General features: G+C 41.7%; 1 protein-coding gene across 6 annotated transcripts in view; it reads left to right on the top strand.

Annotated features, from left to right (window-relative positions):
• The first annotated feature begins 1,635 nt into the window (after window positions 1-1,635).
• LRCH2 (leucine rich repeats and calponin homology domain containing 2) overlaps window positions 1,636-19,822 on the top strand; it is a 34,589-nt gene continuing 16,402 nt past the window's right edge. For 2 of the 6 annotated variants that reach the window (XM_015860157.2, XM_015860154.2), the window contains exons 1-9: window positions 1,636-1,966; window positions 14,063-14,207; window positions 16,464-16,590; window positions 17,904-18,009; window positions 18,101-18,237; window positions 18,446-18,579; window positions 18,906-18,996; window positions 19,316-19,427; window positions 19,724-19,821. In XM_015860157.2, the coding sequence (XP_015715643.1) occupies window positions 1,678-1,966; window positions 14,063-14,207; window positions 16,464-16,590; window positions 17,904-18,009; window positions 18,101-18,237; window positions 18,446-18,579; window positions 18,906-18,996; window positions 19,316-19,427; window positions 19,724-19,821 (1,239 nt within the window). In that variant the 5' untranslated portion in view covers window positions 1,636-1,677. The remainder of the gene's footprint in view (window positions 1,967-14,062; window positions 14,208-16,463; window positions 16,591-17,903; window positions 18,010-18,100; window positions 18,238-18,445; window positions 18,580-18,905; window positions 18,997-19,315; window positions 19,428-19,723; window position 19,822) is intronic. The other 4 variants (XM_015860160.2, XM_015860159.2, XM_015860156.2 and 1 more) reach the window with 3 other exon arrangements.

Below are 19,822 nucleotides of genomic sequence, written 5' to 3'. Positions count from 1 at the left end.
TGGAATCCTGCTTGCTTCTTTTCTATTGGAGCATCAGATGCTGGAGTATTTTGCATTATATCTAGCTCTTTCAAGATAGTGTTTCAGATAAATCACTGCCATTTAGCACTCCCAGTGTGGCACTTGCCTTTCAACCTATTTGGTTTGTTTGCTTTGCTTTCTCAGTGTGCCAAATGATAACATTTTAGTCTGGAATCTGTTTATTTGGGGATTGTTTTATCTCCCTGTGTAAGGCTGTGGACATTTGCAGGTCTTGAAGAGGAAGAGCAGTATCAGTTAGGAAGAGGCCATACACTGATGTACAAAGAGAGAAGAAATTGAAGAGCAGACAAGGAGATGGCGGAAGGATCATGTGAGTGCTGAAATAACCATGTGTGTGTTATCTCTGTGCCTCACACATGTCAGAGGACTGAGGCTCCTCCTAATGAAGCACAGCAAGAACATTATGAAAGCTTTGGCTTTTAATTGCTTAAAGCAAGAAAGACTCTAAAGGCTGAAAAGAAAGGTCAGTGCTGACATCTTAGGAGGATTCCTGTTGCCTGGCTTTGATGCCCTTATCCCTTGTCCAGGTCATGGATCTGACCTGGGATACGACCTGTGGGATGATGGAAGATGCTTCCAAAGGAACATGGCTTGGCCTCACCTTACCCAGAGCAACAGCAACGTAAATCTTGTGAGCAGCCACAGCTTGTGATCCACACTGAAAGCTGGGCAGATCAAAGCCTTATCTAGATCTCATCCCCGTAGGGCACTAACGCTGCCTCTTGATGTTTGTGCATGTCATCTCTTGGTGAGTTTCTATCTAGAGAGGATGTGGGTAACCACAAAGTCTTTCAAAGTGGAAGCTGCTCGTGGGAGTGGGGGGTTTGGGGTGGCTGTCAGTCTCTGTACACACAGCCTCTGTCTGTGGTGTGGCAGCACAAAAATAGCTCATCCTGTGCAGTCACACTGCAACATCTGAGCGTTGCCACATCTTCCTGGATGCCTTTTTGCTGTCGTGTCAAGCAAGAAAACACTCTCTGCTCTATAGAAGAAACCAAGGGATGGCACGGCCATGGCTTGCGGATCATTATGGCATGGGGGTCTGAGGAGCCTCCTGCTGCTGGATACATGGCTCTGGTTCTGCCTATTGCTGGTTCTTAATGTAAGGGAGAGCAGCAGGGATGGGAGGGAGGGCCCTATGGGTCAGCCTGCACGAATCTATAGCCGAGGAATGTGCACTGCTCTATTCCACACCGCCTACAGGGGCAGCTTCCCTTCGGTCACCATATTAGACACGATGCACGGCTACACGTGGAAAAATACTACATATCTTCCCATCCTTTTGAGATCCTCCTTTAGAAGAACCACAGCATAAAAGCAGGTTCTGCTTATCGCATTAAAACGCGGGTCTAGGAGGCTTTCTTAATGACGGCTGTGGAGGTATTTCTGACAGATGAATATGCAGCACCTAACAGGAGCAGATTACACGCTAATACAGATAATTACTCTTCCTATAGCATCTCATTAAGGCAGCGGGATCCACCGCATCCCGCTCCCCTACAGCGGCACCGAGCGGGCGCCGCCCCCCCTCCGCCGTCTCCTCTCTCCCCCCTGCAGGCCCGGCGGCGCATGCGCAGTGGCGGCGGCTGGCGGCCCCGCTGTTGTTATTGTGGGGCTGGGCTGCGCCGCGCGAAGATGGCGGCCGGGCAGGGGGGCGGCGGCGGTAACGGCGGTAACGGCAGCAACGGCAGCAATGGCAGCAATAACAACGGGCCGGGGGGGCTGGGGATCCCCGCTCACCTCACTCTGTCCTTCTCTGCCGGGCCGCATTGGGGGGCGGCCACCCTTCCTCAGCCTCACACGGTGCGCAGCTTGGACCGGGCCCTGGAAGAGGCGGGCAGCTCGGGTATCCTGTGCCTCAGCGGCAGGAAACTGCGAGACTTCCCCGGCAGCGGCTACGACCTGAGCGACACCACGCAAGCAGGTGGGGGACAAGGACAAGGGGGACAAGGACAAGGGGGGGCTGCCATGGGGCGAACGCATCGCTGCGGTGCTGTGGCCCCACGGCGCTTTGTTATAGCCGGGGTTTGCTTGCTGCTGCTTGCGGAATAACGTGAGTGAATTAACCCTCCTTGAGTGAATGAACCCCGCGTTAGGGTGGTGGTGTTTTGTTTTGGTTGTGAATGGCTGCGTTATTGTTGTGAGTGCCGCCTGCCCATTGTGGCACCTGATCCAGCTCTGTGCTGCTGCTCCATCACATCCGCATTCTTGGTGGGCTTTGTTGTGGGCTGCGTTTGGTGCATGGAGTTAAAGGATGCCGCCGTCCTTGTGGCTGCCGTGGGTATAAAACACGGGAAGGGTGGGTTTATTCACCCCAGTCTTGTATCCATTACCTTGCTGATGGCTTATTGGCTTTTTTTTCCCCCCCTCGGTGTGTGTGATGCATCCCTATGTGCACCACAGAACTGGGGGTAGGTAGAAGCGTGTTGGTTATTTCAGAATGCAGGCATGAGGTTAAATGAAGAACGTGTCCCGAGGAATAATAGCTCTGTCCCCACTAAACACATTCAGTATCACAGTGGGCCGATTCGCCGGGTAAATAAATGCTCGCTAACCAAAGCGTTACAATGACACGTTCTATACAGGGAGCATCACTAACAAAAGACTTTCTGCATCCTGAAGCAGGTGCATCGAAGATCCCGTGTTTGCTTTGCCTCTCGTTGCATCTGGGTTTAGTCTTTAGCTCTGGTTTTGGGTGTAGTTGAGTACAGTGTCTTTTAGAAGGCAGCAGGGCTCTCTCAGCACCACCACCTTCGTGAAGGACATTGTATGAAAACACTCCAAGGCAGCATCTGACAGGGGTAGCCGTAGTGCTGCAGCTTCTGCAATCACTCATTGGGCTCACAGGCGTGAGCCTGTGCGAAAGCATTTTCACCACGGCACTGATTGATAGTAATAGTGATTTGCCAATTAAATCCATGCAATATGAATTTTAGGTGCCTTTCAGAAGCTCGCTGGTGAACTGAAGATGTGTAGCCTTTATTTTGACGTCTGTTGGCTGGGTGGATGGGGCTTTTCTTTTGATAAGTGGGTAAATGATATTCTGGTGATGAATCACTGACATACTTTACGGTATCAGTATGGCACAGATCTTTGGATGTAGGATCAGCTGCTGCCTCATAGGCAGTCATTTGTTGGCATTGTAATTAGTTATCGCTCCTTCACAATGCAGTGTATCCATGAGTGAGGTTGTAGGTGCAGGCTGAGGTATGGGGGGGCAAAGCCTTGGGTCAGAAATACTGCCACCGTTTCACTTTCAGTTTAAGTCATTTCAGCCGCTGAAGTTCAGTGGCGTGAAACAAACATTATAGAAACAAACAAAGCCTTCCAAAAATACAGGATGCCTCTAACAAGTCTGGATACAAAAGCTGATTGTACATATCACAAGTCTATGGAGTAGCATAGAATCATACAATGGGTTGGGTTGGAAGGGACCTTTGGGATCTTGTAGTTCCAACCCCCTGCTATAGCAGGACACCTCCCTCTAGCCCAGGTTGCTCACAGCCCCATCTATTCAGCCTGGGAGGGGGCACCCACAGTGCCAGCGCCTCCCCACCCTCACAATAGAGAACTTGAAAGCATCTGTAGCATCGCTGTAAATCCAGAATGTTCCACCTTCATGACAGTAAAATAACTAGAAATTACTTTGTTGCTGCAGTTCTTGGTGAGTTTCATACCTACAGAGACATACGTGCTTATAACGCATGGCTGCAGTTGATGTGTATCCTCAGAGATACCCGTGGACTTGTCTGGCCATACTTTGACTTACGTAGTGGTTTGCCAGTCCATCACTTGCAAATAAGATGGTACATTTTGGGCATCTTAAATGATGTGATCAGACTTAATGCTGGGCTGTAAGTATGGCAGCCTGTATCTGGCCGTTCAGCTCAGACCTTACATGTGTCTCCTGTCTCACGTTAACCCTGAGTTTCCTCTCTGGCTGTTCAAACAAATCTCATGCATCTGTTAAATGCACTTCTAGGAGGAGGGGAAAAAAAAAGTCACAAGATATCAGGAGATGTATGAATATTCCAGTCACTTTATTAACGTGTGTGTAATTTTGCTTCTTGCTGTGTGAGCAACATTAAGCCCCTGGCAGTTAAGTAATTGAGTAATCACATCAATGTAATCACTGTCTGCTTAGCTGAGGAGTTGTGTGGTTTCTGTTCTGCTTTTTTTTCCCTGCTAGGTTCCTGTGCTGTATTGCCGTCCTGACCCAAGGCTGCCTTTGCCTTTAGGAATTGGCTTCTTTCTTTCGTAAGCAGTGCTTCAAAACATGAGCAAAGTAAATATGAAATGTATTGAAGTGACGGCTCACTAAACTATTTCTTTACTCCGGATAAATGCACAGATGCCCCAAAAAGCCCTCGATTCCCAGGTTTTAATGCAGGAGGAACCTCGGGCAATTGTCATCAGCCTGTAAATACATTAACTTGGAAATTTCTCCTTGCTCACCACCTGCTGCCTTTTCATATGGTTGAGGAGGAACACCAGTCTATTACCAGTATGGCTTGAGAACAAGGCCTCCTGTCATGGCTAATCACCATCTTATTGCCAGCAGCTCAGTTCCCAATTGTGGTTCCTGGTGGGGCTGGGAGAAACATGCATGTCTTTGGCAGTACCACTGCCTACGTTAAGTGCACAACTTTGCTTTTTACATCATATTTCTGTCCTTTCCGAGGCATTTAGTCATCCGTGCAATGACAGTTTTAAAGCAACAGAGCCTATGGGTTAATAATATTCAATGTCTATTGCATGGGAATGATATTTGCACTGCTCTTCTGCTGCATACGCTTCTAAAGCAATTCTGTTTTCCTGTGTGAATGAAGCTGTTTGTTGCTGGTACCAGTGTTGGTTAAAGTGATGGCAAGTAATTGAACAACACCGAGTCCCACTTGGAATTTAAGAGACATACAAATATGAGGTGTATCACAAATGTAGGTTACCTTCTAGAGATCAAACACCTTGAAAGATGCGGTTCTTCAGTACTGACTTCTTCACATTTGAATAGGAACAACCTCAGGTTACATGGGTTTTTTTTGTAGTGCTGTTTTGCTCAGACCTGCATCAGATGCAGGAGCTGGAAGTGACACCACTAATAAGAAAGCAGACATGGAAATTTCCCTCTGTGGTTTGTGAGCCTATCCAGTGCTTGGAAAAAGGCAAGATGAGTTATGTATGCTCTCTGAGGCTTTCTTGCTGAAGCCCAGTAATAAGAATGCTTGTTAAAGATGCTTATTACTATAGACAAGCTGAGGAAGTTCTCAGCTCAATGAGATGAGGTTGAAACAACTGCTTGTTAACCTGCATAGCAAATTGCATTATGAATAATACAGCCTGTATCTTAATGCTGTGTCAAAAGAAATCCGTGTTACATCTTCATCTGGGATGTTGGTCTGTGTAATTAAAGAACGTGAAACATGTAATTTTGGGGGGGACTTTTTGTATTCTCCATCCAGTGAAATTGGATTTGCCATGACGTTGTTTGTGTCTTGGAATAGCAGGAAGGTTTAACCTGTGAAATACTGCTTTCAGTTGGTCTGAAGAGCTTTTTGTGATACCTTATAAGTAACTTCGTTATTTGTTATTAGAGGAAGTGGTCAGTGGATTTAGGTCATGAATTGGTGTGCAAAGCCTGATGCAGTAAGAAGAGCACTAGCCTTTGCTTTTGCAGCTTCGTTGTCCTGTGACTCATGAAGGTTTCTTGGAACTGATTGGGAACTGTATGTTTGTCCTGCTGGCAGGGCTGGCACTTAATGCTGAGATATGTCCTTAGCAATAAGATAACTGTGCAGGGGCAGTTGGAGTGCTGCACAGTAAATGCAGAGCTACTCCATAGTTATGTTAAAGAACTATGTGTTTATTCCTTGGCCGGACAGGGTTATTACTGATATGTTCCCAAGCACTTGGAAGGTTCAGTTTGCCTGTTGAGTCAATGTGTAATTGCCCAGCAAAGATGAATTGTATGTGGCTGAAGGGAAGCCCTCATCTCAACAGCCCCACTTGTTCATAAGCTGCTGGCCAGCAGGTGTAACTTGCACGATGCAAATCCTTCACCATCTGTGTGCTGGAACAAGCAGTTACCTGGATTTGTTGCTATGTTATTTCGTTTCAGCTGGTAGAACCAACGAGCAGCAGAGAAGTGTTGGTATTAAAGATGAAAAAGCCACGTTGATTTCAAAGCAGTGTACTGGGTCTCAATCTCAAGCTTCTCTTGTAAGAGAGCTTCTCATTGCCTGCGCAACTTTTCCGCTCTGCATTATGAGGATCTCTAATTACGTGGCCATGTATGGTTCCTTCCTGCTTTGCTTTCACTGCGTGGCTGAAATTAGTGGGTAACCACAGAGCAGGTATTTCTGAAGTTATTGGATCCAGAACCCAAACACCACTTCCTATCTCTTTTTGGTGTCTTTTTCATTATATTTCTTTAACCCATTACTTAATCACTACATTTGCAGCCCTGTGTTTTTACTGAAGGTGATGTTAATTTACTGTGTGCTCAGTTGTCTATTGCAGGCTGGAAAAAACCTGTTCTGTGTAGTCTTCTCTTACATGTGCTTATGTTCTCTGTATGTTTTGTGCTGGATCTTCTTGGAGACAAGCTACACAGTGCATACAGCATCCAGGTATGGGTGTTCCCTGCTCCTGGCATTGTTTTCTGCCTTTGGGCTTTCAGAACTTAAAGATGGAAAGTAATATGACCACATCAGTGTGAGCTTTGAAACGTCAGTGTGTTCACTTAGTAGTAGTTAAACAACATACTGAAGCTGGAGAAGGACGTGAGAGTGAAATACTATAAACTCCTTCTTAACCAGGTCCTTCCTCTATGAAGTTTATTTCTTAAAATGATCTTGTCTTCCCATAGAGACTTGAAGCGGTTTGTTCTTTCAGCACGTTGGTTGCACGTTCAGATTACATTACTTGCACTATTTAATGAGTTATATGGAGCTTTTCTAGGTGGAAGTTCAAAACTTAATGTTACCTGCAGGCATTCAAGACAAGGCTGGATGTGGCTCTGGGCAGCCTGCTCTGCTGGTTGGTGACCCTGCATATAGCAGGGGGTTGGAACTGGATGATCACTGTGGTCCTTTTCAATCCAAGCCATTCTATGGTTACAGGTGATTTGCAATTACATTTCAACCATGGCAATGTAATAAAAAAAAATCCTCTTAGGGCTTTTAGATGGCATAAAATGAGGTACACAGGCTTAAATTCCGAAGTTATATCTGTCTGCTGTTTAAAAGGAATAGCAGTTCTGCCACTGCTTCCTATTTATGGGGGAGTCTGTGCTGCAGAGTGAGTCCTGGTGTTTGTCATTCAGTCCTGAGTGCTCACCGCCATTAGGAGCCAGTGCTGAGGTCTGGTCTAATCTTTACCATTTTACTATGTGTGTTAAAATGTGGAGCAACCACAAAGATCAGAATAGAAACAAAGATAGAAGAACAGTCTATCTTCATTCTGTTTTATTTGCCTATATGCGCCAGATAAGCATCCATTTAAATCTTACTACATAAACATTTAGCAATCCATTTGAAATGGATTTCAGTGTCCTTGTGACAGGGGAGGTGTGCTGGTGAGTTTCATTTCCTGAGCGATAAGTTATTAGCACATGCATCGAGCTTTCTTTTCTTCTGCTATGTGACCAGTTTGAGGAGAGCCCTTCACCATAGCTCTTAGTGTTGGAAAGCAAACAGGTATATTGGGGTATTAAATTCATTAAGCTTAATACAAAAGAAAAACCCTTGGCAAGTGTGTTATTTAAAAAATAATGATGTTATGTTTTGAAGTTGAAGCAGTTGATGTTTATATACACACTTGATGGTCTTGAAGGCCTTTTCCAACCTGAGGAACTGGGAGGAATGAGGAGTTTCAGGAACCTTGGCTTGTAAATTGTTTGAATGTTAATGGGAAAGGGTAGGCAGCCAATGCAAGGGACTTGTCATCAGAATCCCTGCAAAAAGTTCTCTTTAATCTGTTTCTTCTTTTATCCCTCCAGATGTAGATTTCAGTTTCTGGCTTAGTTGGTTTCGCTTTTCTTTCTCCCTCCTCCTATAATTGGTAGCAGCATAGGAGCACAGCTCTTAAAACACAGAAGGGTTCCATTTTGTTTTGGTGAGGTGGACACCTAAACTCATGTTAACCCAAAGATGAGTATGAACTGGGATTTTTTCCCCTTCCATATACATTCCTGGTGAAGATGGGTGTTTGCTTAATGTTGCCATGTAAATCAATGGCTGTCATGGTTATTAGGATCCTCTGTACCGTGGGTGTCCAACCTTTTGGCTTGCCTGGGTCCCACCAAGTGAAGAGGAATAAATAAAACCAGTGGGTTGGGCGCATATGCTGTGTATGAAGCAGATATGTATTTAGGCACACTTAGCTTTTATAGATGCATCGTTAATTGTCCTGTGTATCATCTGAATGGGCTGATGTTTGAAATAGCCAAACAGTGCTAAGATAGTTACACTTGTGTCATTCAGACTGCAATTTTAAATCCCCTAATAAGGTTGAAAGGGGCCTTCATAGGTCATTTAGGACAGTGTTGTGTTCGGAACAGGTCCAAATAGAGCAAGGTTGCCTGGAATCTCATCCAAGTCTTGTGCGTCTCCACTGATATTTCCATCTTTTTGAAAAGCTTTTTCATGATTATCATAGAATCCTCTGTTCATTTCAGTGCATTAAAAGAGGAGTGGCCAGCAGGGAGAGGGAGGCGATTGTTCCCCTCCACTCAGCTCTGTGAGGCCCCATCTGCAGTGCTGCATCCAGGCCTGGGGCCCCCAGCACAGGAAGGATGTGGAGCTCTTGGAGCGAGTCCAGAGGAGGCCTCTAAGATGGTCAGAGGGCTGGAGCACCTCTCCTATGAGGAAAGGTTGAGGGAACTGGGCTTGTTTAGCTTGGAGAGAAGAAGGTTGTGGGGAGACCTTATTGTGGCCTGAAGGGAGGGGGAATGGCTGTTTGCAAGGGTGAATAGTGATAGGACAAGGGGGAATGGTCTCAAACTGAGGTTTAGGTTAGACATTAGGAGGAAGTTTTTCACGCAGAGGGTGGTGACACACTGGAACAGGTTGTCCAAGGAGGCTGTGGATGCCCCATCCCTGCAGGCATTCAAGGCCAGGCTGGATGTGGCTCTGGGCAGCCTGGGCTGCTGGTTGGTGACCCTGCACATAGCAGGGGGTTGAAATGAAATGATCATTGTGGTGCTTTTCAACCCAGACCATTCTATGATTCTTTGATTTTGTTCTGATCAAAGAAAGCATCATTGCTTAAACACTAAAATTGGTTCTTTCCTACAAAGTGCTGTTTCTGTGGTTAGTAATAAAACCAGATCTTTTCCTTTCTTGGTTTCTCATCAAACATGTCAAGGAGCCTTCCAGTTTTAGTAGATTGTGAACTACACATTTTCCTTCAGTTTTCTTTTTTTACATGCACCACTTGTGTCTTCAATATCAGGCTTCAAAAGACATTGTTTTAAGGTTCATAAATTCAGCTCTTACCCTCGTGTATCTTCTGACTCATGAAAGCATTTTTTCCCTGTCCTAGAATGCTCACATCACTTAGACATACTTACATGATTGCTCTGAGGATTGAAACAAGATAGAAAATGAGGAAATTATTAGTGCCAACAGTGATGACAAATCGTGTTCCTGGATGTAGTTTTCTGGTATGGGAAGAGCAAAACAGAAGTTGGCAGCTTTGCTTTGCTAATAGAACAGAATATATCCGCTTGTCTTGCTTTTTGTTACCTTTTTACTTATCAAAGGAGAAAGATGTAGTACAGAATGCAGTACAAGGGATTTCATTTCTAAAGTGACACACTTAAATGCTTGTAAGGTGCTAGCTGCACTTCAGGGTCTTTCAAAGCTTAGTACTGGCAGAGTATTAAAATGAAAGATGGTATTTTCAGATACAGATAACTCAAGTTTCATGTGAGCTTATCAGTGCTTCTTAATTGCGTTTCTGAGCATCTGCATTTAATTGTTCTCAGTGAGGAAGATGGCAAGACTAAAGGAAATGTGGAAATACAGTTTGTGTAGTGTTAAACACATCTGAAGGGGAGATGTGCAGGCTTGGGATGCTTTTAGGTCTTTTTATCTCAGAAGAGACATGAAAACGGAGATATGGAAGAGGCTGCTGGATAAACTGTCATAAGTCCAACTTATTACAAATACATAGTTGTGGTGGGAGTGGTTGGGTGACAGATTACTGATGACTTTAAAATCAACAGAAACTCATGGTGGTTACAGTGCTGGAATAGTGTATGTAATAAGAGATCTGCTCAGACTTGGAAGCATTCTTACTCTTTGTGAAAAACAAATGTCTTGCTTGAAAGATGGGCGCAGACTGGGGTGTGCTCTGACATTCAGCAGTTATTTAGGATGTTGGTGGGAGGAAAAAAATGGGGGAAAAATAATCAAGTAGGACTTAATGCTTCTCAGTGATGCCAACAGATGGACGTATTAAAGTGACAAATCAACACAGTTTGTATTTTGCAGGGTCTGACTTGTTGATTTCCTGCTCTATCAAATTCTTTGTATCAAACTGTTGTGCATGAGCTGTGTAATAACAGACACTGGAAAGAGCTCCTTCGGATGGAAATAACGCACAACTTGATTGCGGTGTGTTTGCTCAGTCACGATTTGTGCTTAGCTCTATAAAAAACAGCTCCGTGCTTTTGTTTTAGCTCTACATTTGCAGATTGAGCTGTAGATTGCTGCTGAAAACACTGAAGAGTGGATAAATGCAGGTGGGTGTGCTGTGCTCACTTGTGGACATATAGCTGGCCTATCAAAGAGCTGACATCCTTTTCTTCACCGACAGCTACACTGCGAGCTTTCAGATTTTCTGAGTGATGATCTGTGGTCTTGTAATTATTAAAGTAGATGAGAGAAGATAGAACTCTATTAGCAAGAAATCTCCACTACCAGCATAAGAGATGCTGGAGCCTCTGTAAGCATTTTTCCTTGCATGCACCAGGAAACCAAGCATTCTTAAAACATAATAATTCATCTCATTGTCATACATTAATTATTCAAGCATTTTGTAATAGAGCATCATCCTGATATGTAAGCACTGTAATAAAGTTAAATGTTGATGCAGTCTAATTAAAACAAAACCCTCCTATTCCTAAGCATTAACAGGACTGCAGGTGTGGAGTCTTCTGATGGTGGTATTGCCTAGCAGAGGTGTTGCTTGTGGAGATGGAGTGAAAGGGAGATTACTCCTTGGGACTAGGATTTAACCTGTTTTCGGTTGGTGTAGAAGCTTGTAACGCTTTGGTATTTACTAACTCGTATTTGCATGCTGTTATTTCACTACAAAAGTCCATTTACATTTTGCTTTAAATCATGTTATTTCTTTCTAACTGTATAGTTGGAATAATACAAGTATAGTTATGTATAGTTGGAAATAGATAGCCAGAGGGTATCTAAGGAAAAGACTCACCACCAACTCTGAGGCCTTCAGTCAAGATGGATAATGTTGAGGCTTATCACAAGAACTCCACAAACGAGCAATCTCCAGAAAGAGATGCTGCCTTAGTGGCGGTCAGCCCTTAAATGGGATCTAGGAGAGGTGGAGTCAAGCTCTACCCCTTCCAGTAGCACAGCTGAATTACCTTCACCCGTGCTCCTGCGGCTGACTTGTTGCTTGCCTCAGGTGGTTAATCAGAGAATAAGGCTGTGATCAGCAGTTTCCCTTACACTAACTCTTAAAAGACTCTGACTAAGTATTGAAATCATGTAACTTACATTGTGTTACACCCTAAAATAATGCTTGAAGGTAAGAGTCACTTGTACTGTTTCTAAGGCTAAAGAGAGAGAATCTTTCCCTCCTCTTCCTTAGCTGCTCCAGTACAAATAGTGCCCATTGCTTATCGTGGTTAGTTGTGAAGTTAAATGTGTTTGAAGCCTAACATCCTTAGAGAAGGTAATGTTAGCAGAGCCTCAGTCTTGTCTGCGGTGCTCATATCGTTCTTGGACTCTATCAGACAGAATGAATATCAGTTTTCTCTTTGGCAGGCTCTCCTCAAGGCAGGGGCTTGTCTTCCCATTGGGGATATGACAGCAAAAAGGGATAGGGTTGTTTGTGTAGTAGAACAACAGTTGGTAGCACATGTATTCATAGGGTGGCTTTGGAGTGCTGTGCTAAGTAGTAGCATTTGCCTGCCTATATGTCTTCAGTCAAGTGAAGTAATAATCACTGTCTGAATTATAATTAAACCTTTTTTATGCTGTTATAGTTTAATTAAAGCGTTAGCATGACAGATTGCAACTGTTGGTCTCCAATCCATGTTCAGATTGGCTATAAGTAAATCTTTAGGATGAGGTCTTGTATGTACAGTTTAGTTTCAGTCATTAATTCACTTCTGTGTTAGTTGTGCATATGTTTTTTGTAATGCCTGGGCTATATTAAAGCATTACTATAAAAATGGATAGAATTTTTTTAATGTGCTTCAGATTCAACGCATCTCATGCAAAGTCAGGATATAAACATGAGTGCATTGGATTCAACAGCTTTCCTAGCTTCTCCAGTCTTACGCGGGTCTATGTGCGGGTGATTCTCATTGCCATTGGTCGGGGAGATCTAACTTGTTGATGGGGCACATTCTGGCTGGCACCCCAACCCTCTCGCTTTGAGTTGCCTCTTCTCCCTCTCTATCTCGATGTCATTAGCTTACAGCTTGTTCAGCCTTCATCCAGCATTGATCCCTGCATAATGCCACTCACAACTGCTTGGCAGGTTGCACTTAAAGCTGGTGAGCTCTCTCCTTTGAGCCTGAAAGTGACCTTTAGCCACTTCTCCAGCCACTTTCTAGTCCACTTCCCCACTTCATTACAACAGGAGAAACAGTTTATTCTGCTACTACTATTACAGGGGCTAAGCAGAAGGCCAGTGAAACTGAGAACTAAAGCCTGGAATAGCAAGAGATCTGTGTTACTTCTTTCTTTAAAGAGTTTGTTCAGCGTTTTTGAGAAACCACATCCTTTTGAAACATCTTGGGTTGCCAGTGAATTTCAGAAAAGCAGGCTTTCTTTCTAGAGTAAATTCCTATTTTCCATCAAGAAGGTAGTTTCCAGGGCCTGATGGCACAGGTTTTGGTAGTTAAGTGAATAGATCCTGAACTCAAGGTTCGTATTCCACTTGAACTCCTTTATATATATACATACACACACACACACACACACACATATATGTATATACACTCCTTTGTATATGTATCTTTGAAGATTACATGCAGTTAGAGGTGGTCTGCACTGTGTTCTTCCAACTTCTGCATGCAGATTGTCATAATGCATTCATACATCGTATGAATAACCCTACTTAAAGTATTATATTGCTGTTGTCAAAGAGATGGCTGCTTGCTGCTCTTAGGCTGGGGTAAATTGCAGCCTTATTTTTACAGCTATGTACTTCTGGCATCGATAGTGTGAATTTATCCTCTTTTTAGCTAAGTCATAAATGTGCAACTGGAGAATTTCTCAGTTACTGTGCTTACAATAAAGGATGCATTTTTAGATGAGAATGGTAGCTCTTGAGCAAAACAAGCAGGGGTTTCTTTTGCTGACTTTGCTTTAGCATTGCAGATATTGTGCACAACAAAATTAGATTGTAACGTAGCTGTCAAGCAGGAAACATTTAATGTTTACTGGGCTTGTTCCCTTCTTGGCTTTTAAGCCTAGAATGGGGGGGGGGGAAAAAGCAGTTCCATGGGTGACTGGTAGTACAGGGACAAGAAGTGAGATTCAGTTTCATTTTAAACGTTCTTAACTACTAGTGGGTAAAACATCTCTTAATTCCTGACTTTTTTTTCCTATGTTCTGTTATGAATGAGTATCAAATAACACTATTCAGTATTTAAGTCCTCTTGGCCGATTAATCATATGTAATAACATCTGCTAAAACTGAATTATTTTATACTTGGATTTTTTTTGAGCATGTTAAGAATAATGGTGGTTTTTTTAATCTTCTCTTATTGCGGGCAAAATTTTGACTTAAAAGGTTTTTTTCCTTTTACTTCCAGATCTTTCCAAGAACAGATTTACTGAAATTCCTCCTGATGTCTGGCTGTTTGCACCACTGGAGACGTTAAATTTGTATCACAACTGCATCAAATCCATTCCAGAATCTATAAAAAACCTGCAGATGCTGACCTACCTGAACATTAGGTGAGTAATGCTTGTCTTATTGTTTGTATTTTGTTGTTATTCAGTTTCCCTCATTGCAAAGATGGCATCCTGCTTCTGTGAAACATTGTCCTCGTGGCTGTGTTTCTGTCCAGGTAAACACAATAATTGTGCTTGTTGTATCCTTGGTGTTTTAGAGCCAGCAGTTCTTCCCGCTTCCTTTGTGGGCAGGAATTGGCTGCCTTGCAGAACTTCTTTAAATAAACTGTGGTAGCTGACTGCAAGGAGAGTTGTTGAAGTTCTCTTTGTTTTTACTGTTATTCTAACAAACGGTTTAAAATCTACCCTTAGAAATTTACCTTTCTTTGGGGTAAATGGCTCTGGCTGGATCATCCTACTCATTATGTACATTAGTCACATCCATTCTTACTGTTAAACTTGGAAAGCGCCCGGTTGGTTTTTCTTAGAAGAAAAGAAGCTCAACTGGAGATTGTTCAAGTTGTTCTGTGAACATACTGCAGATGGAATTGGCTGGAACCCTCCTTTACAGAGCCCTGGCCTTGTTTTCCACAATATTCCTCACACTTTGAACACTGACTATCTAAAGTCCAGATCAGTTTCCTCAGCTGAGAGCTGTTTAACATGTCAGACTTGATTCCAGGGCTTATTTTGAAATAACTCTGTGAATTAAACTTGGAAAAGAGGAGGGGAAAAGAAACAGCCCCAAACCAGCAGCCCACAACAATCTTTAAACCTCCAATATCTGTTCTTATAGTGATTAAGTCATCTGTATGTGGAGATTCTCCAGAGGATTCGTGATACAATAGAACTGCTGCTGGTGGTGTTGGTGGTTGTTTTTGAAAGAAAGATTTCCTTCATAGGAGCAAAATCCCATTTCTCTTTGGTTGGTAATTGAGGTGTTCCATGCAGAAGTGCAGTAGCATTTAGTTTGAAATGGGTGTTGTGTGTTATTTCAGGAGTCACCTTACCTGAGGTCGTGGTTGTTTCAGTTCTGTTCTTCCTTTTTGTGCTAATATCTGAGTGCTTTTTTCACAGCGCATGTGGTTTGCAGTGGTGAACAACAGGGAAACACTGCCAGACTAGGTTAAATATTTCCTTACAGAAGAGAACCACGTGATCTCCACTTCTCATTTTGTATTTAAAAGACTGGAGGGAGACTGGAGACAGTTCCAAGTTGGCTGTTCCTTTCTCAAACACAAAACAGCCTCAGTGACTTCAGATGAATTTCCAGCGTTTCACTGCTGATGAATTACTTTTTCATTGCCAAGTTTCCGCAAATAAAAGTTTACTCGTGCATGGTATCTCATTCCATCCCACCATAAAAAGCCCGTCATATCTGCCTGAGATAGAAACCCCATGCATGCATCCAAAGCTTCCTATGTTCCACTTGGTGTTAATGAAGTAAATACATTGTTCTTTACAGAGATACTGGTGACAGTTCACTTCCAGTTTGCTGTTACACTTACAGTGCCTCTTTGGAACTGAAACATTTTTGAGTTTTTGTAGGAAAAGAACATTAGGAAACTTTTTTTGACTATGGAAACAGTTGTTCTAATATGTATCCATTGAACAAAAGCAGTTAATATGATTTATTTTTTTCTGACTTAAAGTAGAGGCAATTGATGACATCTTGTAATTTTTTAGGTATGAAAGGAATTGCTTTCATACCACATCTGACCACGGTTCTTTTTTAATGCCTCTTTCCTCAATGTACAAGTATCTTATGAGAACAATTATATGCACTGCTGGCAGTGGCACTCAACAACTACTAGATTTCCTGATGCTGACTTAAAATTGTCAGAAACAATATCTATCTTGTTACCAAAGCAGACTTAAGCTGCTTTGAAGAAGTCAATGTTAATTAAAACCTACCTGTTTATTCAATGAAGTAATAAATAGGTGTTGAGAGTTTTGGTAATGGCATAGGAGCAACACAACCAAATGGCATGGGAAGCAGTGACTTTGTTTAGATCCCCCTGGTTGGGCTTTGATGAGAAGAATATAACTGGTAGACTCCATCAGTTTGGGTGGTCAAAATTCAGCTGTAGTACATTCTCATTTATCCAAATAAAAAGGAGACCTACAGTGTATGTGTTTTAGTTTTTTTCTGGTGAGGAGTTCATGATGAAAATTATAACTTACTAAAGCTTAAATGAAATGATAGCTGGTGGAGAACGTTGCTTTAGAATAGGAGAAAAGCAGCATCTGAGACTTAACATCAGGCTTCAAGAGAGTATTATGATCCAGCCTTGCTTGTTCATTTTTCTTTCTTTCAAGTCGAAATCTTCTGTCAACGTTGCCAAAATACCTGTTTGATCTTCCGCTTAAAGTTCTGGTTGTCAGTAATAATAAGCTGGTCTCCATTCCAGAAGAAATTGGGAAGCTGAGAGATCTGATGGAGTTGGTGAGTATTAACTGTGTTAAGGAAACTATAAGGACTTTGTTACAGCGTAAGGAAAAATATAAATCAATAATGACTTTAAAGTAAGAATGCAAAGTTCATTTATTCTTTAATAAAGATTAAGATTAATTAAATTATAAATAATTTCATTTATTCTTTCCTGTTTATTTAATTCATACTCATATAGAAGTTATGCCAGCCCATTATTGTTGTCCCCTTATGCATTCCAAGGCCACCCCAGCCTTTCCTCCTTCCCTTGCTTTGGTAAGGTTGAAGAGAGTGATTTGTGCTATTCCCAGTTCAGGTGTATCTTGATCACTGCAAGTAAACCATATCCTGTTTTGGGAGTAGGTGTGTATGCCCTGGAGATCTTTTAATGTGACCTAATTTATGAGATAAGACAACATTTCTTTCTCAGTTTACAAGTAATACATGATTCTGATTGCGAGGCTTTTTTTAATGTCTTCTTCTCGTCAATTTGGTGAGAAGTTTTCTATACTTCAGTGTTGTAGAGATTCAGCATCTCATCAACAATTGATGCCAAGCAGCCTCTGAGGTATTATGATTTGAGGTATCCAGCTGTGTGCAGTCATCTCTCTTGCTAACAGCTGAAGTTTTGGAGCTGTGTGATGGGGAAGGAGGCTGGCTTAAGGCCTGGCTTCTGGTTGAGTCCTAGCTGAGCGAGTAACTAGAAGCTAGCCTTCAAAATCAGCTTCCAATTCTTCATTATGTAGATAAGTATCTAAAATGTACTGGTATTTAGTCTAGGAAATGAGTCACTGCAGTGTATTTTATTGAAATTATTACTGGAAATAGAAAAGTTTAGACACTGCTGATTATATCAGTGTGATTATTGATTACGGACCGCATAGATGGTGAGTTGGAGGCAGAAGTAGCTGTGGGCTGTGCTCATTTGGCACTACTTTGTTACATTCTAGGGCTCGAGTCCAAAGTACTGGTGAGCCTAGCATTACTCTGTACATTTTTGTTGCTTTGATTGAAGATTTTTAAGGAAAAAAGTATTTTTATGAAAGGAGCAGATTATAAATCACTTGCCTGCAGTGATACAAGAACTTTGTAGCTGACATAGAAACTGCAGCAGGATCCTTTGTTTCCTGGGGTACAGTTTTAGTTTCAAAACCAGTGTTCCATCATTTGTTGTTTTAACCTTTTGAATTGGATTTCAGAAACATGAGTCACTAAACAGTGAAGAAACGACGTGAGATCTGCCGTGGATGCTTTATAACAGATCTCATAGCAGTTTGCTTTTGTTTCATTTCATTACAGATAATTTGTTCATTGTATTTTTTATCTAGGATATTAGCTGCAATGAACTTCAGGTTCTTCCCCAGCAAATAGGAAAACTGCAGTCACTTAGAGAATTAAACATAAGAAGAAACAATCTCCATATGTTGCCAGATGGTAAGCTGCTCATTGCCATTTCTTGAATGTAGCTAAATGAGGTAAAGTGTTAATTGGATATCTTATTCTTTTTTTCTTTATCCCCATACAGAATTAGGAGACCTTCCATTGGTAAAGCTGGATTTTTCTTGTAATAAAATTACAGAAATTCCAATTTGTTACAGAAAGTTACGTCACTTACAAGTCATAGTTTTGGATAACAATCCAATGCAGATACCACCAGCACAGGTTAGTATGGAAAAATTCTGCTTCAGTAATTGACATTAGAAGAGTTTCCTCTTTAAGGTCCTAACTTAATACCAGTCAGGTTTTATTTCTTGGCTGTATTTCTGCTAGTAGGGATTGTGAGCACAAACTCATCAACGTAGGAAAGAATTTGTTGGCTTGCATTTTCTAAAGACATGCTATGTAATTAAGAACTATTTTTTGTTTCCAGATATGCTTAAAGGGTAAAGTACATATATTTAAATTCCTCAGCATTCAGGCATGCCTCAGAATAGATAAAAAACCAGATTCCTTGGATCTTCCATCTCTGGGTAAACGAATCCCCTCCCAGCCGCTCACAGATAGGTGAGTATGGGAGTTTTGTTTTGTTTGATGCTTTCATTTAAATTTATTGTTTAGCATTTGCTATGCAGTGGTCTTTGGGGTGGAGAAATGAATGTAAAACACTTATTCTTGCAGTTCAATAGCTGCAACTTCAGTCATAGAATTTACTTTTTGAGGTAATATTTCTGGAGTCTTAAATTGGATCGGAGTTACTGAAAAATCTCTGTTATGTCAAGTAAAGATTTACAGATGAATATATAGAAAATATATATAAAAGTATGTTTATCTTCTTTTCTAAAAGCAAAACTACAGTTCCTTTCATTCATTGTTATTCTTTAAATTTTAAGTAGCATAGAGGACTTTTATCCCAATAAAAATCATGGACCAGACTCTGGCATTGGAAGCGATAATGGAGATAAAAGATTGTCCACAACAGAAGTAAGTGTATTTCACTGGTGAATTTCTGTAACCTGTTTTATAGAATTTTCTTTGCTTCTCTACTTCTTATAGTTTGGGAAATGCTTAACAAAGTACACTTAACACCCTTTAAATGTTTGTACAGGTTAAACCATTGAGCTGATAGTATCAGTCAGTGTTCCCTAAACTGTTATTCTCTTAAAAGAAATAAGAAGTTTCTGTGTTGGGAGCTATTCCTTGTGATATGGGTGTGTCATGTTATAACTCGTGCTTTATTAGCAAATCATCTATCAATGTGGTTTATATGCAAATTCTGTATTTAGTGTGATTGTCTTTGCAGCCATCTGATGATGATACAATCAGCCTTCACTCCCAGGTATCAGAATCAACAAGGGAACAGACAGTGAGGAATGACAATCATGTAATGGGGAGTAAACTCGATCCTCAGAAAGGTAATATCTGTAGTGCTTCTGTCACTTTAAGTAAAAGAACTGCTTTTCTTAAGATAATTTGGGAAAATGGCACAAAATGATATGAAGGTATATTGGAATTCTGTCTTTGTCAATTCAGGAAAAGAAAAAGTAATAAGAATCATAAATGAAGGAAGATGGATCAGGGAGATGTGATTTAATTGTATTATCTTTATCTGTAATTTTTCATTGGTACTTCTGACTGTGACTTTTCTCTCGGCATTTGATTAAGAGAATTGTTAATACTATCTTTTCTGTTCCTAATCAATCTTCACTAGACCAGGAGGTGTATGATTACATTGATCCTAATGCAGAGGAGGGAGCTGTTCCTGAGCAGGGAGATGTGCAGATTGGACCATTGTTGTCTTACATAAAGG

Source organism: Coturnix japonica, chromosome 4 (assembly GCF_001577835.2).
Source record: "Coturnix japonica isolate 7356 chromosome 4, Coturnix japonica 2.1, whole genome shotgun sequence".
Taxonomy (NCBI): Eukaryota; Metazoa; Chordata; class Aves; order Galliformes; family Phasianidae; genus Coturnix; species Coturnix japonica.
This window is presented reverse-complemented; position numbering and strand designations above follow the sequence as displayed.